Source organism: Homarus americanus, unplaced genomic scaffold, assembly GCF_018991925.1.
Source record: "Homarus americanus isolate GMGI-L3 unplaced genomic scaffold, GMGI_Hamer_2.0 scaffold1024, whole genome shotgun sequence".
NCBI classification, from domain to species: domain Eukaryota; kingdom Metazoa; phylum Arthropoda; class Malacostraca; order Decapoda; family Nephropidae; genus Homarus; species Homarus americanus.
Genome location: NW_024715228.1, coordinates 8,285,222 through 8,303,665, shown reverse-complemented (window position 1 = coordinate 8,303,665; position 18,444 = coordinate 8,285,222). Strand labels below are relative to the sequence as shown.

The window sequence follows — 18,444 nt, the reverse complement described above, 5'->3', positions numbered from 1 at the left end:
CCACACACACACACACACACCTGTCTGAACCTACACTGCTCTTCTCCACACCCACATCCGTTGCCCCGTCTTTCCTCCTCCTTCTCCTCCACCTCCTCCTCCTCCTTCCTCCTCCTCCTCCTCCTCTCTATCTCTCACTGTCTTCGTAATTGCCCTTCAGTCCTCCCTGTCCCCCGTCTCTTGCCTCTCAACAGCTTTTTTTCTCCTACTTTTCCAAACTTACTTTATTGATTCCCTCCGCCTCTTCCATCTCAGGCATCTCCCCTCCCTCCCTCCCTCCCTCCCCTCCCCCACCACCACTCTTCTCCCCTCTCTTCCCTTCCCTACCTCCCTCCTTCCCTCCCCCCTCACCTAGCACCACTCTGCTCCTTCCCTTCTCCCTCCTCCTCCCCATCTCAAACACCATTCTCTCTCCTCTCCCCTCCCAAGGACAATACCCCTCTGTTCATCCTCCCCTCCCTCCCTCCACTTCCCCCCCTCCCTCCCAGGACTTCCCTAGCTGCTCTTTCATTTTCTCTATCCTTCCTTCCTTCTTTTCTTCATCTTTCTCTTTTCTTCATACCACTTCATATATTCTTTCTCATTTCTCTTACAGCTTCTTTTATTATGACTTTTTTCCCCAAATAATTCTCTTCCGCCGTTTATTTTCCTCGGTTCTTTTTCCTCCTGACCTTCTTTTCCTCTTCTCTCTCTCAGGTGGCAGGGTTTAATAATTACCTCACCTTCTCGATAATTACTGTTTGTCAGGTGAGTCCGGTGTCTCTAAGGAGCCCCCCCCATCACCCGCCTCACCCCCCCACCCCTTGGCCTTCCCTCACATTACCATCACTGACCTCCCTCCCCTCCACCTGAACCTTTTCTTCCACTTCCTGACCTGACCTCCCATCACCTGTTGCCTTAACTCCCATCACCACCTGGTCTGAACCCCCATCACCACCTGGTCTGCCCCCCATCACCACCTGGCCCAACCCCCATCACCACCTGGCCTGACCTCCCATCACCACCACCTGGCCAGACCTCCCATCACCACCTGGCCTGACCTCCCACTACCACCTGGCCCAACCCCACACCACCCGGCCCGACCCCTTACAAACACCACCACCACCTCTTGAGGACGATAACTTAACCTCTTGAAGACGATAACTTAACCTCTTAAGGACGATAACCAAACCTCTTGAGGACGATAACCTAACCTCTTGAGGACGATAACCTAACCTCTTGAGGACGATAACCTAACTTCTTGAGGACAATAACTCAACCTCTTGAGGACGATAACCTAACCTCTTGAAGACGATAACTTAACCTCTTGAAGACGATAACTTAACCTCTTGAAGACGATAACTTAACCTCTTGAGGACGATAACCTAACCTCTTGAGGACGATAACCTAACCTCTTGAGGACGATAACTTAACCTCTTGAGGACGATAACTTAACCTCTTGAGGACGATAACTTAACCTCTTGAGGACGATAACCTAACCTCTTGAGGACGATAGCCTAACCTCTTGAAGACGATAACCTAACCTCTTGAGGACAACTTAACCCCTTGAGGACGATAACCTAACCTCTTGAGGACGATAACCTAACCTCTTGAGGACGATAACCTAACCTCTTGAGGACGATAACTTAACCTCTTGAGGACGATAACTTAACCTCTTGAGGACGATAACTTAACCTCTTGAGGACGATAACTTAACCTCTTGAGAACGATAACCTGGTACTCGGAAAAACTGGCACCGGAAAAATGGCACAGGAAAATATGGCACAATTTTCATACTCGGAAAAAATGGCACAACAAATTTCACTTCGAGCTCACGAACCACAAACGAGCTAACGAGCCTATGTTTGAAACTATCCAGCGCATTAAAGTTAATGATGATGTTTGGTAACTTGTTATATCACCTTTATTTAGCCCTGACTTCCACCTCTATCAGGTCGCCCCTCACTCTACGTCTCTTGAGGGAGTGCAGATTAAGATGCTTTAACCTGTCTCTATACTCAAGGTTCCTAATGCCCGGGATTAGTCTTGTCATTCTCCTCTGAATTCTTTCAAGGGATTCTATGTTCATCCTGTAGTACGGTGACCAGTACTGAACTGCATTCCAAGTGAGGTCTCACTTAGCCCAGTATGGGCCAATAGGCCCGCTGCAGTTCCCTCCATTCTTATGTTCTTGTGTGTCTCTCTCTGTCTCGTCTCTCTCAGGACCAACACTCAGTCTCTTCGTGATGGTGAGGAGATGGCCCAGGGGAAATGGTTATAGATCCTTGATGTTCTTGTGTAATTTTCCTAAGTTTATACAGAAGAAGCGGAAAGGGGCTTTTTGACGTATATCCTGAAGGTGGCGGTGCTGGGGCGTCTGGGGGAGGTGGAAGGGTGTGGGGGGTCTTGGGGTGGTGAGGGGTGGAGTGTCTCTATTGTCCTGAGGCGAGGATGAAATCTGCCGCTTTTATTTTCTTTTGGTGGTGGCTGACGCGGGGAGGGGAAGGAGGGGTCAGGGGTCCAATGTAGTCTGGAGGTCGGGGGACGGTAAGAGTGGTCGGGGGGCTGGGCATGTAGAGGGTGGTCGGGGGACGGTAAGAGTGGTTGGGGGCTGGGCAGGTAAAGTGTAGTCGAGTGGTCGGGTGGTTAGTAAGTGATCAGGGGTGGTCGGGGGAGAGTAGAGTGTAGAGAGTTGACAGCCCACTGTCCAAACCAATCACCTCGGAAGAACTCAACACAGTCATCTCCAATACCAAAAATAAAGCCCCTGGTTATTCAGGCATCACCAAGGAGATCCTCAGCCACATAAACAACCCGGCCATGGAGAGACTGAGAACCACAATGAACGCTTGCCTGGCCTCGGGTTACTTCCCAACTAAATTCAAAGAGGCCATTATTACCCTAACACCAAAACAAGGAAAGAACCCTGCCGTCCCACTAAACTACAGACCGATCTCCCTCCTCGAAGTACCTGGAAAATTCCTAGAAAAAATCATCAACAACCGTCTGAGAAATCACCTGGAAACAACAAACAGAGTCAACTGCAGACAATTCGGGTTCAAGAAAGGGAAGTCCACCACAACAGCGATAGCCCTGGCATGTGAAAACATAGCCAGAGCCGCGGCGAGTGGTAGACAATGTAATCTAACTCTCCGGGATGTAGCGAAGGCATTTGACAAAGTCTGGCACGACGGTCTAAAATATAAGATCATCCAACTCGGATTTCCCACCAACATTGAAAGTTGTTTTGTAACTTTCTTGACGGCAGAAATGCTAGACTGAGGGTAGGACAACACACGGGAGAGACCTTCCCACTCATGAGCGGAGTCCCTCAGGGGAGCGTCCTCTCCCCCACCCTATATATTATCTACTCAAATGACACCCCGCCACCCACTAAAATAGGTAACGAAGATATTATGTATGCAGATGACATCACTCAAATAACAACACATCAAGGAAAATCGCGAGCGTTACAGGCCGACAACACCAGGCGGGAATTAGAAAGGGTAAATAATTACGAAAAACAATGGAAAATCCAAACCAGTCTCCCGAAATTCATAGTGATACCCTTATGCAGAAGGAAAACCCATCCATTAGTAACCAATAATGCCCAGATAGAATACAAAAGCAGAGGCACCCTCCTGGGCCTGCATATATCCACGACATATATCCCATCATGTCCACAGCAGGAAGGAAAAGGCAAGAAGAGAGCTGAGAAAACTATTCCGCTTTAAAGCGCTTCCTAAGAAAATAAAACTCCGCCTGGTGACATCATTTATCACACCGATATTAATTTACCCAGCAGTACCTCTTTATACTATGAGCACCACTCAAATATTAAAATTACAGGTGGCCCAAAATGAAGCCCTAAGATTCGTCACAGGTGAAAGATACCCCTTCACCAGAACCACAGCCGAGATACATAGAGACCTGAGAATAAAACCCATCAACCAGCAGCTGCACACCCTGGCCAGCAGAATCTGGCAAAAGATAGAACGATCAGAGCAAAAACTCCTTCAAAGACTCCCACCAGATAACGACAACAACCATACATGGTTCCCAAAAAGTTACCAAATCTCAAAAGGTCCATTACTACCCCCGATCTACACGGCCAGGCAATAGACAACCTCCCTAGACCAGCATCCGCCAGTAGGGTCGGCGGAATATGAAATAGGGCCCTTAAAACACCCATATATGGGACAGGGTAGGATGTCTAGTGCCTGTACCGACAGACAATAGCTAATCCATTAGGTTAGCTAGGCGGTCAGCCCGCCCTCTCTTACCTCCTCCTAAATTTCTTCAATTTCCGAACTATAACTTCCTTCCCCCACCTCCAATCTTCTTTCATCCTCCTTTCCCTAAAAAAAAAAATGTACTGAGGGGGGTAAGGCATGTGTAGTAATCGAGGACAATAATTGTTATATAAAGTTGACAAGTCCTCGGGATGAAGGAGACTACTGTGTTGGGTCTGCTGTTGCTGCTGTGTTGGGTCTGCTGTTGCTGCTGTGTTGGGTCTGCTGTTTGTTGCTGCTGTGTTGGGTCTGCTGTAGCTGCTGTGTTGGGTCTGCTGTTGCTGCTGTGTTGGGTCTGCTGTTGCTGCTGTGTTGGGTCTGCTGTTTGTTGCTGCTGTGTTGGGTCTGCTGTAGCTGTTCTGTTGGGTCTGCTGTTGCTGCTGTGTTGGGTCTGCTGTTGCTGCTGTGTTGGGTCTGCTGTTTGTTGCTGCTGTGTTGGGTCTGCTGTAGCTGTTCTGTTGGGTCTGCTGTTGCTGCTGTGTTGGGTCTGCTGTTGCTGCTGTGTTGGGTCTGCTGTTTGTTGCTGCTGTGTTGGGTCTGCTGTAGCTGTTCTGTTGGGTCTGCTGTTGCTGCTGTGTTGGGTCTCTGCTGCTGTGTTGGGTCTCTGCTGTTGCTGCTGCGTTGGGTCTCCTGTTCCTGCTGTGTTGGGGTCTGCTGTAGCTGTTCTGTTGGGTCTGCTGTTGCTGCTGTGTTGGGTCTCTGTTGCTGTGTTGGGTCTCTGCTGTTCTGTTGGGTCTGCTGTTGCTGCTGTGTTGGGTCTCTGTTGCTGTGTTGGGTTTCTGTTGCTGTGTTGGGTCTCTGTTGTTGTGTTGGGTCTGCTGTTGCTGCTGTGTTGGGTCTTCTGTTGTGTTGGGTCTCTGTTGTTGTGTTGGGTCTCCTGTTGTGTTGGGTCTCTGCTGCTGTGTTGGGTCTCTGTTGCTGTGTTGGGTCTCTGTTGTTGTGTTGGGTCTGCTGTTGCTGCTGTGTTGGGTCTTCTGTTGTGTTGGGTCTCTGTTGTTGTGTTGGGTCTCCGCTGTTGTGTTGGGTCTCTGCTGCTGTGTTGGGTCTCTGCTGTTGTGTTGGGTCTCTGCTGCTGTGTTGGGTCTCTGTTGCTGTGTTGGGTCTCTGTTGCTGTGTTGGGTCTCTGTTGCTGTGTTGGGTCTCCTGCTGCTGTGTTGGGTCTCTGCTGCTGTGTTGGGTCTCTGTTGCTGTTGGGTCTCTGCTGCTGTGTTGGGTCTCTGCTGCTGTGTTGGGTCTCTGCTGCTGTGTTGGGTCTCTGCTGCTGTGTTGGGTCTCTGCTATTGTGTTGGGTCTCTGCTGCTGTGTTGGGTCTCTGCTGTTGCTGCTGCGTTGGGTCTCTGCTGTTGCTGCTGCGTTGGGTCTCCTGTTCCCCTTTGTGTTTGGGTCTGCTGTAGCTGTTCTGTTGGGTCTGCTGTTGTTGCTGTGTTGGGTATCTGTTGCTGTGTTGGGTCTCTGTTGTTGTGTGTTGGGTCTCTGCTGTTGTGTTGGAGTCTCTGCTGTTGTGTTGGGTCTCTGCTGCTGTGTTGGGTCTCTGCTGCTGTGTTGGGTCTCTGTTGCTTATGTTGGGTCTCTGTTGCTGTGTTGGGTCTCTGCTGTTTATGTCTCTGTTGCTCTCTGCTGTTGTGTTGGGTCTTGGGTCTCTGCTGCTCTGCTGTTGTCTCTGGGTCTGTTGTGGGTCTCTGTTGCTGTGTCTCTGCTCTGTTGCTGTGTTGGTCTCTGCTGTTGTGTTGGGGTCTCTGCTGCTGTGTGTGGGTCTCTGTTAGTCTCTGTTGCTGTGTTGGGTCTCTGTTGCTGTGTTGGGTCTCTGCTGCTGTGTTGGGTCTCTGCTGTTGTGTTGGGTCTCTGTTGCTGTGTTGGGTCTCTGCTGCTGTGTTGGGTCTCTGCTGCTGTGTTGGGTCTCTGCTGCTGTGTTGGGTCTCTGCTGCTGTGTTGGGTCTCTGCCTATTGTTTGGGTCTCTGCTGCTGCTGTGTTGGGTCTCTGCTGCTGCTGCGTTGGGTCTCTGCTGTTGCTGCTGCGTTGGGTCTCCTGCTGCTGCTGTTGTTGGGTCTGCTGTGTTGGCCTGCTGCTGTGTTGGGTCTCTGCTGCTGTGTTGGGTCTCTGCTGCTGTATCTCTGCTGCTGCTGTTGTTGCTGTGTTGGGGTCTCTGCTGTGTGGTCTCTGTATGTTGGGTCTCTGCTGCTGTGTGGGTCTCTGCTGCTGTGCTGTGGTCTCTGTTGTGTTGGGTCTGTCTCTGCTGCTGTGTTGGGGTCTCTGCTGCTGTGTTGGGTCTCTGCTGCTGTGTTGGGTCTCTGCTGCTGTGTTGGGTCTCTGCTGCTGTGTTGGGTCTGTGTTGGGTCTCTGCTGCTGTGTTGGGTCTCTGTGCATGTTGGGTCTCTGCTGTGTGTTGGGTCTCTGTTGCTTGTTGGGTCTCTGCTGCTGTGTTGGGTCTCTGCTGCTGTGTTGGGTCTCTGCTGCTGTGTTGGGTCTCTGCTGCTGTGTTGGGTCTCTGCTGCTGTGTTGGGTCTCTGCTGCTGTGTTGGGTCTCTGCTGCTGTGTTGGGTCTCTGCTGCTGTGTTGGGTCTCTGTTGCTGTGTTGTTCTGCTGCTGTGTTGGGTCTCTGCTGCTGTGTTGGGTCTCTGTTGTGTTGGGTCTCTGTTGTTGTGGGTCTCTCTGCTGCTGTGTTGGGTCTCTGCTGCTGTGTTGGGTCTCTGCTGCTGTGTTGGGTCTCTGTTGTCTGGTTCTCTGCTGCTGTGTTGGGTCTCTGCTGCTGTGGTGGGTCTCTGCTGCTGTGTTGGGTCTCTGCTGCTGTGTTGGGTCTCTGCTGCTGTGTTGGGTCTCTGCTGCTGTGTTGGGTCTCTGCTGCTGTGTTGGGTCTCTGCTGCTGTGTTTCGTGTTAGTGATGTTTTGAGACTTTGTATTGTTTTGTGCTGTATTTTTCTTGTTATGTACTGCTGTGAAGTATGGTGGTGGTAATAGTAGTAGTACCGTAGTGTTACTTGTGTTAGAAGTACCGGTAGTAGTCTTATTATTATTATTATTATTATTATTATTATTATTATTATTATTATTATTATTATTATTATTATTATTATTATTATTATTATTATTATATTTGTCAATTCTCTTCAGGCTTTCAATTACTATATACCTGGTGTTTACAGGTAAGACTGAGTGCTGGAGACCCCGAGGTTACTGTCATCACCACCACCTGTACCACCTGTTCGCTGCTCTTCTGTATCGTAAGAAACTTTTTAAACCAATATATTATAGCTCATACTTTGTTAAGCGGATGTATTATAAGGAATTATTGTTAGAGCTAATTTATTTTTATAACGAGTTTTTGTAACAAATTTGGTGTAAGAACGACTTCGATTTAATTGGTGTTTATACATATGCAGGACGTGTGTGTGTGTGTGTGTGTGTGTGTGTGTGTGTGTGTGTAGTATGCATGTATAGTGTGTATGTTCTATAAAAGTCTATGAACATATGTTGAATGCATGTGTGTGTTTATTCTGTTTGTGTGGTTAAGAGTGTAGAAGTGGTGACGTGGGTCTTCAGTCCCATGATGGCGTGGCGTGGCGTGGTCATGGAGCCATCAACTTTAATAACGCGGCTGAACACCGTAGGGGCAGGCAGTTCAAGGCCAACTCCTCCAACATGGATAACTTGGACCACCATATACCGTGGGTCGGTCAGTGAGGGCGGGAGCTCTTCTCTTGTCAACAACCTTTGTATTTCGTCGCGAGAGATCTGTTTTATGCAGTGGCATATCCGTACAGGTGTGTGTGTGTGTGTGTGTATGTGTGCATGCGTGTGTAGGTATATGTGCGTGTGTGTGTGTGCATATGTGTATGTGTATGTGCTTGTGTGTATGTATATCTGTATGATAATAATAATAATAATTAAAGGTGTGTGTGTGTGTGTGTGTGTGTGTGCGCGCGCGCAAACCCGTGTATATATAACATAAGAACATAACATAAGAAAATAAGGAGTCTGCAATAGGCCGGTTGGCCTGTGCATGGCAGCTCCTGTCGAGAGTGACTACCACTCTCTATCATCCATGAATCTATCCAGCCTCCTTTTGAAACTTCCCAGCGTTCCAGCACTTACTACAAAGTTGCTAAGCTTGTTCCACTCGTCCACCACCCTATTTGTGAACCAGCTCCTTCCTATCTCCCTCCTAAACCTAAACTTATCCAACTTAAATCCGTTGCTCCGAGTCCTATCCTGCTCGGATATTATAAGAACTTTATCTATATCCCTTTTATTGATTCCTTTCACCCACCTAAATACTTCTATCATATCTCCCCGCACTCTTCGTCTTTCTAGGGAATGCAAGTTAAGTTTCTTTAACCTATCCTGATATGGAAGGTTTCTAAGTCCCGGAATCATTTTCGTCATTCTTCGCTGCACCGACTCTAGTGAATTTATATCCATTCTATAATAGGGGCACCAGAACTGAACCGCATAATCGAGGTGCGGCCTGACTAGCGCAAGATATAGTTGCAATAAGACCTCTGCACTCTTATTACTTACACATCTAGATATAAAACCCAATACTCTGTTTGCCTTATTTCGAACATTAACCAACAGGTGTTGGTTCAGAAGTTGCTGTAGAGAAACGAATAATTTATTGTCGTCATATTCTCCATAATAATCAAAGGGTTAAAGGTGTTGTACTGTAAAGGCATTATACTCAAGACGTTATTTAGTCATCGTAAATCGAGGTGTTAAGCCATACGAGATCCTACTCAGTATACTGGGGCAGGTTGGCAGCGTTAAAACACCTCTTTAATAATTTACTCACTAACAAAACCAATGGCCCCTCAGACACCTCACCCACTCTACTGTAAGGAACAATTATTGTCAATTCGTCTGTCCTGCACACACTATAACACGATATTAGGTCAGGTCAGGTCAGGTCAGGTCAGGATATTGGAGGTTTATGACAAGAGGCCAGGTATGTCCTCCCGAAGACAAAGGATCAGTAGGTGTATTTATCTTTCATTTTTTATTTAGTGTTTGCTTAGAGGAGTGGGGAGGGGGAGGGGGGTGTATCGAAGCCTGTGTAAGCCCAGCTGTTTAGTATTCATGCCGACTGCCTCCTCCTCGCCTCTGCTTGATGTGATAGTTTATCTTCATGTTGTGGACTCCAGCTCATAATCCCGCCACCATCACCATGCTTTGTTCCCTCCCTCAATCCCTCCCGACCGACCGACGACAACAACCACGATCTTCCAATATTTCTCGAGCAGGCAGCAATCACCACCGACAAGCAAGGTAAATGTCGTGCTCTCGTGACTAGTATAAGCGTGTTTATTGTGGGTGGGGGTGATGATGCTTGTATTGTGTTAAAGGTTTTGTATGTCGTGTTAGGAATTGTCTTAATATTTAATTATTTTTTCTCACACACACACACACACACACACACACACAAAACATTATCTCGCCAATTTGACCCCCCCCCCTCCTAGGTACGACCCCTCCTGAAGGATCATGTAACGAGAATTACCCCTCCCCTCCTCCTTTAGGCATCAGAAAGTGGCACGTTCACACCGGCACATTCTCCACGTTCTCCTAACCTTCCAGCGTGACTCTGTACCGTGAGGAATGTCTGGCCTGGAAATTACCTGACCGGGGAAGATGAGAGGCTGAGGGTGTTGAAGAGATGAGGTCGGGTATAGGTTCAGGTATTGATGGGTAGGGGAGAGGCGGGTCATGGTAGTCAATCTCCTACGACATCCCTCACCACCCCCACACCCAGGACTCCCCCTCCTCCCATGTCCCCTTTCCCACCCCCAAAAAGGACCCCCCACCCCACAGCACACCCCAAAAAGAACGTCCTCTCCCCCACCACCCTCAAAATGACTCCACCTTCCTCACCACCCCCAAAAAGGACTCACCCATCTCCCCTAAAAGGACTCGCTCGTGTACCCGTATCCTTGGGGTCCCTGTGTGAGGTGATTACAGTGGGACATACATCAGGCTGGGCGGGGTGAGGATGGGGGGCGCGGCGGTGGTGTTGTGACTGTGGGCGTCTCGTTAGTGGCGGGCCATTGTGGGAATCACCAAGTCAAATGAGGCTCTGAGTCTCATGTCAGGTCAACTCGGGTTACAGTTAAATCGCCTCAGATCAGAATTTATCTAGGAAGAGTTGGGTTCGACTTGGGTGTGTGTGATATGATTATAAGAACGAAAAAAACACAAGATACTTCATTTAATAGTCAATATCCAATCAGCTGTTATGCAAAACCACGCGGAAAATATTCACAGAGGTAACACAGTCGTGTACTATTTATTGCGATGGGTTGTACTGGCTCTTTCGTCTTACAAGTCTCGTTATATTCGGTCATGTCTGGCGGAGTAACACTTTGTTTACCTGTTTTGTTTTGATCCCAGCCACCACTGAAGTGATTGCCTTACACAGATACGCCGATGACAGGAGGGCTCACTGGATTACTTTCTGTACACTGGCAGGTACTCCACCCAACACTTTGCCACAGAAGCAAACTTAAAAACTGCTCTGACCTGGTTTCAGGGACGACCTCGACTGCAATGTAAAAGGGATTCCTGGCAAGACTGTAATTGAATTTGCTTTCATTGATGTCAGGAAAACATCGATGGAACTCGTCCTCCAAAGCTTGAGGGTAACTCTCGTTCTCGACTCTAAGGACATCACTGAGGTTTTTGTCATTCAGGATTTCAGGACGAAGAAAAGAGACTTCCTTTGTTTGATGCGACGCCTCCACAGCTGCAGCTTGACGGTGAATGTTCAAATTGCATTATAGTTGCCAACAGTATTTACCTCGTAACTTACGGTTGAGGACATTTAAGACATCAAAAATCTCTGCCAGGTAAGCCAATAACAAACTGAGCTCCTCTTAATTAAAGGTGGTGAAGTAGTAATTTTCTTCAGTTTCAAGAACCAATCTCACTTCTTCTCAGCTCATACAAGCGACCCAAGGTGTTGCCCTCTGAGAGCCAGCGAACGTTAGTGTCTCGTGTCCTGCTCCTGAGTCACGACACAGCTGCACAAACAATCGGGTGTCAGACTCAAGTTCAAAACCAGTCTAGTTTAAGTAAATGTGTTGGTCGTTAGTCACGCATTAATTACCCTGCATTATGGAGTCCGTACCACTTCAGGGACGACACTAACGCTCCGCTGAGTCATGTGAGTCGTAATGAACCTAACTGTGTGTGTGTGTGTGTGTGTGTGTGTGTGTGCACGATCATGTCACCAGTTGCATCACATCGTTCCACCTGTGATTATTGTAGTTACTCTTAAGTAATTAAAAGCATCCTGATGACAGTAGTTGATCATGTTGTAAGCACCACTGTGTACACTACCTGTTATCTCGATTAAATTTTCATTAGCAGATTACTTTAATTTCTGACATTAAGACTTGGTACAGTTAATATAAATCCCAACCAGGTCATTATGTTGTTTGTAATTTCTGTAAGCGGCGGGAGACCTATAATGAGTACTGTTGTGAGGGATGATTATAGGGACTCAGGCGTCGTGTTGTTTCACTGTCACTGTTGATGTAACTGGTCCATAGTCTGTAAATATTTATTCATATCCACTAATATATTTTTAGAAGGAAAGGGAGGTGGTCTAGTGTTGGGGGTGGGGGTGGAGAGGTGGGATGGAGTAGGGTGGGAGTAGGGGTGGGATGGAGTGGGGGAAGTTGGAGAGGGGGGTGGGGTTCGAAGTGGAGAGGAGAGGGTAGGTGGAGAGGGGCAGGGGTGGGGTGGAGAGGAAGGGTGGGGTGGGGCGGGGTGGAGAGTGTGGGGTGGGTCGGAGAGGATAGGTGCGGCGGGGTGGAGAGGATAGGGGTGGGGCAGGGTGAAGAGGCTGGGGGCGTGATAGGAAAAGGTCAAATGTTTTTGTATTGCCGTAAGCAACACAAGGTGATGGGGAAGGGCAGGCTCTCTACCACCGACACGACAACAGCTAAGTCAGGGACAGGGCTGGCAAGGAAGGTACAGAAACCTGAATTGTTGTTGATTCCCAGGTACTGTACCTGAATAGAGCTTTCTGTGCTGAAAATAAAAATAGGAAAAGAGTGTGTTTGCCAGGATGGACAATATCTTGTTTGGTCATGGGAACAAACCCATTATCTGCCTCAGTGCAGGAGGCAATGATGTTGGCCTGTGTAGGAGTGAGGAGCTTCTTGATAAGTTCAAGACAGCTAAAGATCGTATTAGGACTAAGGGAGGGATCCCTATCATATGTGGTGTCCTGCCTAGAAGGATAGTTGGCAATGAATGGTTGTCAAGGGCAGTTGGTGTCAACGGCCGTCTTGACAGATATTGCAAGTCAATATCAGTCCCATTCGTTGACAACTGGGACAACTTTTACGGCAGAAGGGACCTTTATGCTGGCTGGGTCTCTAGAGGGGGCAGTTCAAAAGATATCGAAGTCTTCAAACTGCTAGGGGAACATATGAGCACGGGGGTGGAGGAGCCTGCATTGGGAGCGGGTAAACAAAGTGAAAAGTTAAAGAAATAGTGCTAGGGATGATGACATAACTAAATTAGGCAAGTAGTTAAAACCTAAACGCGACAAAGAGAGGACTCACGAGGAAGTATTTGTGGAGGTGGTGGAGGTGGAGGAGGAGGAGGAGGAGGTGGTGAAGAAGATGGTGGTGGAGAAGGTGGTGGTGGTGGTGGAGGAGGTGGTGGTGGAGGAGGATGGGTGGTGGGAGAAGGTGGTGGTGGTGGGAGGAGGTGGTGGTGGAGGAGGAGGAGGTGGTGGTGGTGGTGGTGGAGGTGGAGGAGGAGGAGGAGGTGGTGAAGAAGATGGTGGTGGAGAAGGTGGTGAAGAAGATGGTGGTGGAAGGTGGTGGTGGTGGAGGAGGTGGTGGTGGAGAGGATGAGGTGGTGGAGGAGGAGGTGGTGGAGGAGGAGGTGGTGGTGGTGGTGGTGGTGGTGGAGGTGGGGAGGAGGAGGAGGAGGATGAGGTGGTGGAGGGTCAGGAGGCGGTGATGGTGAAAGAGGTGATGATGGTGGTGGAACAGATGGGGGGGGGGGATGGGGAACCGGCTTAAGTTACTGGTGATGGTAACAACAGTGTGTAGAGTACCAGCCGTGTGTGTTTACCAGTCTTTGTTGGTAATCTATTCCTTGTTTATCGTCCGTATTGCCTAATTCTTGTGTTTATCGCCTTCATTCTGTCCTCCTCAGTTCGTAAGATCATCAGGACAAGGATTGATTGATTTGTGGTCAAGATCAAACACACTTCACTACCTTATAAAACAGTAAAAATCTTCATTGTGGGAATTAACACGCGTAAAAACTTGAGATGGGTGGGGAATTTTTGGGTGTGGTGGGGAAACTAGTGAAATAGGGAAAAACTATTGGAATAAGGTAAAAAAAATTAATGAGGTAGGGAAAAATAATGCGGTGGGGAAAAAATAATGAAGTATGGAAAAAATAATGAGATAGGGAAAAAATAATGAGGTAGGGAAAAAAAATAATGCGGTAGGGAAAAAAAATAATGCGGTAGAGAAAAAAACTAGTGAGGTAGGGGAAAAAATTAGTGAGGTAGAGGGAAACATTTTTAGTGAAGTGGAGAAACAAAACTCACGTTATAGACCACAATGTTTAATAATTTCTTCATTGTCAGACTAAAAGGATATATACCCCCATGACTTTAAAAAATTATTCATATTGACAATAAAAAAAAAAAAATCATACGAGTCAAATTAAGTTTCTGTATTTAACTCCGAGAATTAATATATAGATGTATTTAAATCGTGGACTCTGCTCTGTCCTTTGGTGTACCTCAGTGAAAGTCCAAGGTTAGTCTGTAGGCTTTTATATGCTATACTGTACAGGTAATTTACGTGTTAATTAGTAGAAACCACCACAGGAGCATCATGGGGTAGTGATGATAGGTCCTAATGTTTATATCACCTGAGAAATGTTGTATCTGTCTGCCACATCTTTCTCTATTGACAAGGGGAAGTTCCACATTCCCCCCTCGGCCAAGAGAGGTGGAATACGAGGGCAGTTCCACATTCCCCTCGGTCATAACATCCACACCATCCCCTCGGCCAAGAGAGGTGGAATACAAGGGCAGTTCCACATTCCCCTCGGTCAGAAAAGGTGGACTCTGAGGGAAGTTCCACATTCCCCTCGGTTATAGCATCCACATCATCCCCTCGGCCAAGAGAGGTGGAATACTGTACAAGGGCAGCTCTACAAACCCCGGTCATGACGTCACCGCTTGTAGCATCAAAATAGTCCGTCAATGTAACTTGTATTTTTGTGTAACGTCTATTGATCAGGGACTTTTGTGCTTCCTCGCTGGCTTTTTGTGTTTGAGTGTTAATATTGGTGTTAAAGGTCACGGTATATTGGCGTTAAGGATCATGTTATATTGGTGTATAAAGTTCGTGTTATATTGGCGTTAAAGGTCACGTTATATTGGCGTTAAAGATCACGTTATATTGGTGTTAAAGGTCACGTTATATTGGCGTTAAGGATCATGTTATATTGGTGTTTAAAGTTCATGTTATATTGGCGTTAAAGGTCACGCTATATTGGTGTTAAAGGTCACGTTATATTGGCGTTAAGGATCATGTTATATTGGTGTTTAAAGTTCATGTTATATTGGCGTTAAAGGTCACGTTATATTGGCGTTAAAGGTCATGTTATTTTGGTGTTAAAAGTCAGTTAATATTGGCGTTAAGGGTCATGGTATATTGGGGTTAAAGGTCACGTTACATTGGCGTTAAAAGTCACTTAATAATGGCGTTAAAGGTCACGTTATATTGGCGTTAAAGGTGAAGAGCTTGGACTTGTGTTTGGTGAAGGGTTTTGACGTTTATTCTAATTGATTAAGATTATTATAATTTATTATAGTTTATTCTGATTAATTATAGTTTATTCTAATTTATTATACAGTTTATTCTAATTTGTTATGTATTTTATTCTTTTTTCTTATACTGTTTCCTATGAATATTTGATTGTTATTTTTAAGGAGTTGTAAGAAATTTAACCACCAAACCTAACCTAACCTAACCTAACCTAACCTAACCTAACCTAACCTAACCTAACCTAACCTAACCTAACCTAACCTAACCACATCGATGGGAAAAGCTATAGGTCACTGGTTAAGGTAAGGAGAGAGAGAGAGAGAGAGAGAGAGAGAGAGAGAGAGAGGGGGGGGGTAAATGGTGGTGGAGTGTGATAAAGTGTGTAGGAGGGAGGTAGGAAGGAGAGGGTAGAAGAGAATGGATGATGAGGCGTAGGAGGAGATAGTGAGGTAATAGGTGATAAGAACGGTGGGAGAAGCAAGAGGAATAAGAGAAGGTAGGAGAAGAGAGAGGAGGAAAAAGAAGAGTGGGCAGAAGATCATGGAAGAGACAGAAAGGAAAAGGAATCGGATGAGGGACAGGAGGAGGAGATGATGACAGGATAGAAGGAAAAAGGACAGAAGTTAGAGATAATGATAATAACAGGATGGAAAGGAAAGGAAAGATAAAAATTAAGAGAAGGCAATGAATTAAGGGAAAGGTCTTAGTGGCTCTGGTGGAAAGGAAATGGGAAGGGAGGGTGGGAGAGAAGGTCCTAAACCCCCATCCCCCTATGAGATACTGTATAGGTAATCCTTGGGGTCGACGGTCATACTGTAGGCGTTTCTTTGTCACTTTAGTCGCCTCACTCTTGTTATTTTCACCGTGCTGAGGCGAGTATTATTTTAACCAAGTGTGTATATTTAAGAGGAATTATGTAGTGGAAGTAAATTATACATATTGCAGGCTATTTACATACATACATTCATAACATACACATAACAACATATTGGTATTCAGAGTCATACGAGCTATATGATTTGTTATGCTGGCTATTTACGTACACACACACACACACACACACACACACACACACATCTCTCTCATAACTGAGAATTAATAAAAGAGGAACTGGCATATAGGGTACGTGAGAGGGGTTGTGCAAGAAGGGGGGGGCAGAAGGGGTTGTGCAAGGAGGGTGGGGGGGCAGAAGGGGTTGTACAAGATGGGTGGTGGGGGGTGAGTGTGGGGGGTGGATGGAGGGAGGAGAGAAAGCACTGACAAATAGCAACGGTGATGATTTATGGGGTAGTGTTTGTCATAGTAAGAAGAATGGGGGCAAACCACCAGCAGGAGAAGCACCAAGTTCTCTCACACCACCAGCAGGAGAAGCACCAAGTTCTCTCACACCACCAGCAGGAGATGCACCAAGTTCTCCCTCCCCACCAGCAGGAGAAGCACCAGGTTCTCTCACACCACCAGCAGGAGATGCACCAAGTTCTCTCACACAACCAGCAGGAGATGCACCAAGTTCTCTCACACCACCAGCAGGAGAAGCACCAACACCACCAGTTCTCTCTCACAACCAGCAGGAGAAGCACCAGTTCTCTCAAACCACCAGCAGGAGAAACACAAAGTTCTCTCACACCACCAGCAGGAGAAGCACCAAGTTCCCTCACACCACCAGCAGGAGAAGCACCAGGTTCTCTCACACCAGCAGAGAGATGCACCAAGTTCTCTCACACCACCAGCAGGAGAAGCACCAAGTTCCCTCACACCACCAGCAGGAGAAGCACCAGTTCCCTCACACCACCAGCAGGAGATGCACCAAGTTCTCTCACACCACCCAGCAGGAGAAGCACCAAGTTCCCTCACACCACCAGCAGGAGAAGCACCAGGTTCCCTCACACCACCAGCAGGAGAAGCACCAGGTTCCCCACACCACCAGCAGGAGATGCACCAAGTTTCTCACCACCACCAGCAGGAGAAAGCACCAAGTTCCTCACACCACCAGCAGGAAGCACCAGGTTCTCTCCACCACCAGCAGGAGAAGCACCAAGTTCCCTCACACCACCAGCAGGAGAAGCACCAGTTCCCTCACCACCAGCAGGCGATGCACCAGGTTCCCCTCACACCACCAGCAGGAGATGCACCAGGTTCCCTCACACCACCAGCAGGAGAAGCACCAGGTTCTCACACCACCAGCAGGAGAAGCACCAGGTTCCCTCACACCACCAGCAGGCGATGCACCAGGTTCCCACACCACCAGCAGGAGAAGCACCAGGTTCCCTGACACCACCAGCCGGCGATGCACCAGGTTCTCACACCACCAGCAGGAGAAGCACCAGGTTCTCTCACACACCACCAGCAGGCGATGCACCAGGTTCTCTCACCACCAGCAGGCGATGCACCAGGTTCCCTCACACCACCAGCAGGAGATGCACCAGGTTCCCTCACACCACCAGCAGGCGATGCACCAGGTTCTCTCACACCACCAGCAGGAGAAGCACCAGGTTCCCTCACACCACCAGCAGGAGAAGCACCAGGTTCCCTCACACCAACGGGTCGTCACACACACACACACACACACACATCCAACTTCCACGTTCACTCCTCAAGTCATATAAATCAAATCACTTTTATGTCCTTGAGTGAGTCTGGATGAAAATGGTATTTGAGTTTATACAGTAAACATGTGACCTGTTATTACCTTATGGTGACAAAAATACTTATAGAAAAGAAGGGGCAGTTTCTTGACAGCCTGTGCTTGAGCCTTTGTTTATATAGGAATCAAAGAGAAGTAATATGAGTTATATAATACAAATCCTGTCTTCACGTCGGTAATAAACATCATAGACATCAATCCAAAGGGAAATATAAAGTAGAATATATATATACAGAATTAAAACTTTTCCATCGAGATTTATCAGAATGAAGGAAAAAAAAGGTGTATTAAAGAGAAACATTACCCATTTCCTCCTGTATAAAGTTCGTCGGGAATCAAATTGGAAATCAGATTAAGGGGAAGGCCATTACGAGGTAGATAGGGAGGTCGGCCGCAACACCGGTTACCCAAACATCACCTTTAACCGAGTGAAACCTTATCCGGTAGAGGCTTCGTCCGGTAGGGAGTCCCGTGCGGTGAATGGCTGCCGGCTCTTTCATATAGACTGTGGATATTTTTTGGTGGTTGTCCTTTTTTCATGTGGTTAACAGTTTTATAACGAGATAATGTAGTGAGGAAGTGGCTCTGCGGGTTTGGTCAGATGGGAGGGAGGGGGAAGGCTTCAGGCTTTGAGGGTGTAGTGAGGGGTGGGGGCTGAGGAAAGACAGAGGACTATTACCACAGTCTGGGGCTGGAAATGTTTAACCTTTTGGGGGCTGATAGCAC

General features: G+C 47.5%; 1 protein-coding gene across 1 annotated transcript; it reads right to left on the bottom strand.

Annotated features, from left to right (window-relative positions):
• Positions 1–4,433: 4,433 nt before the first annotated feature.
• Positions 4,434–11,372, bottom strand: LOC121856977 (uncharacterized protein C2orf16-like). The gene is made up of 6 exons (XM_042352772.1): positions 11,366–11,372; positions 10,780–11,008; positions 6,332–7,132; positions 5,883–6,195; positions 5,097–5,691; positions 4,434–4,843 (listed from the first exon to the last, which is right to left on the bottom strand). Exons 1-6 carry the CDS (start codon positions 11,370–11,372, stop codon positions 4,434–4,436), a joined length of 2,355 nt encoding a protein of 784 aa, XP_042208706.1.
• Positions 11,373–18,444: the final 7,072 nt, after the last annotated feature.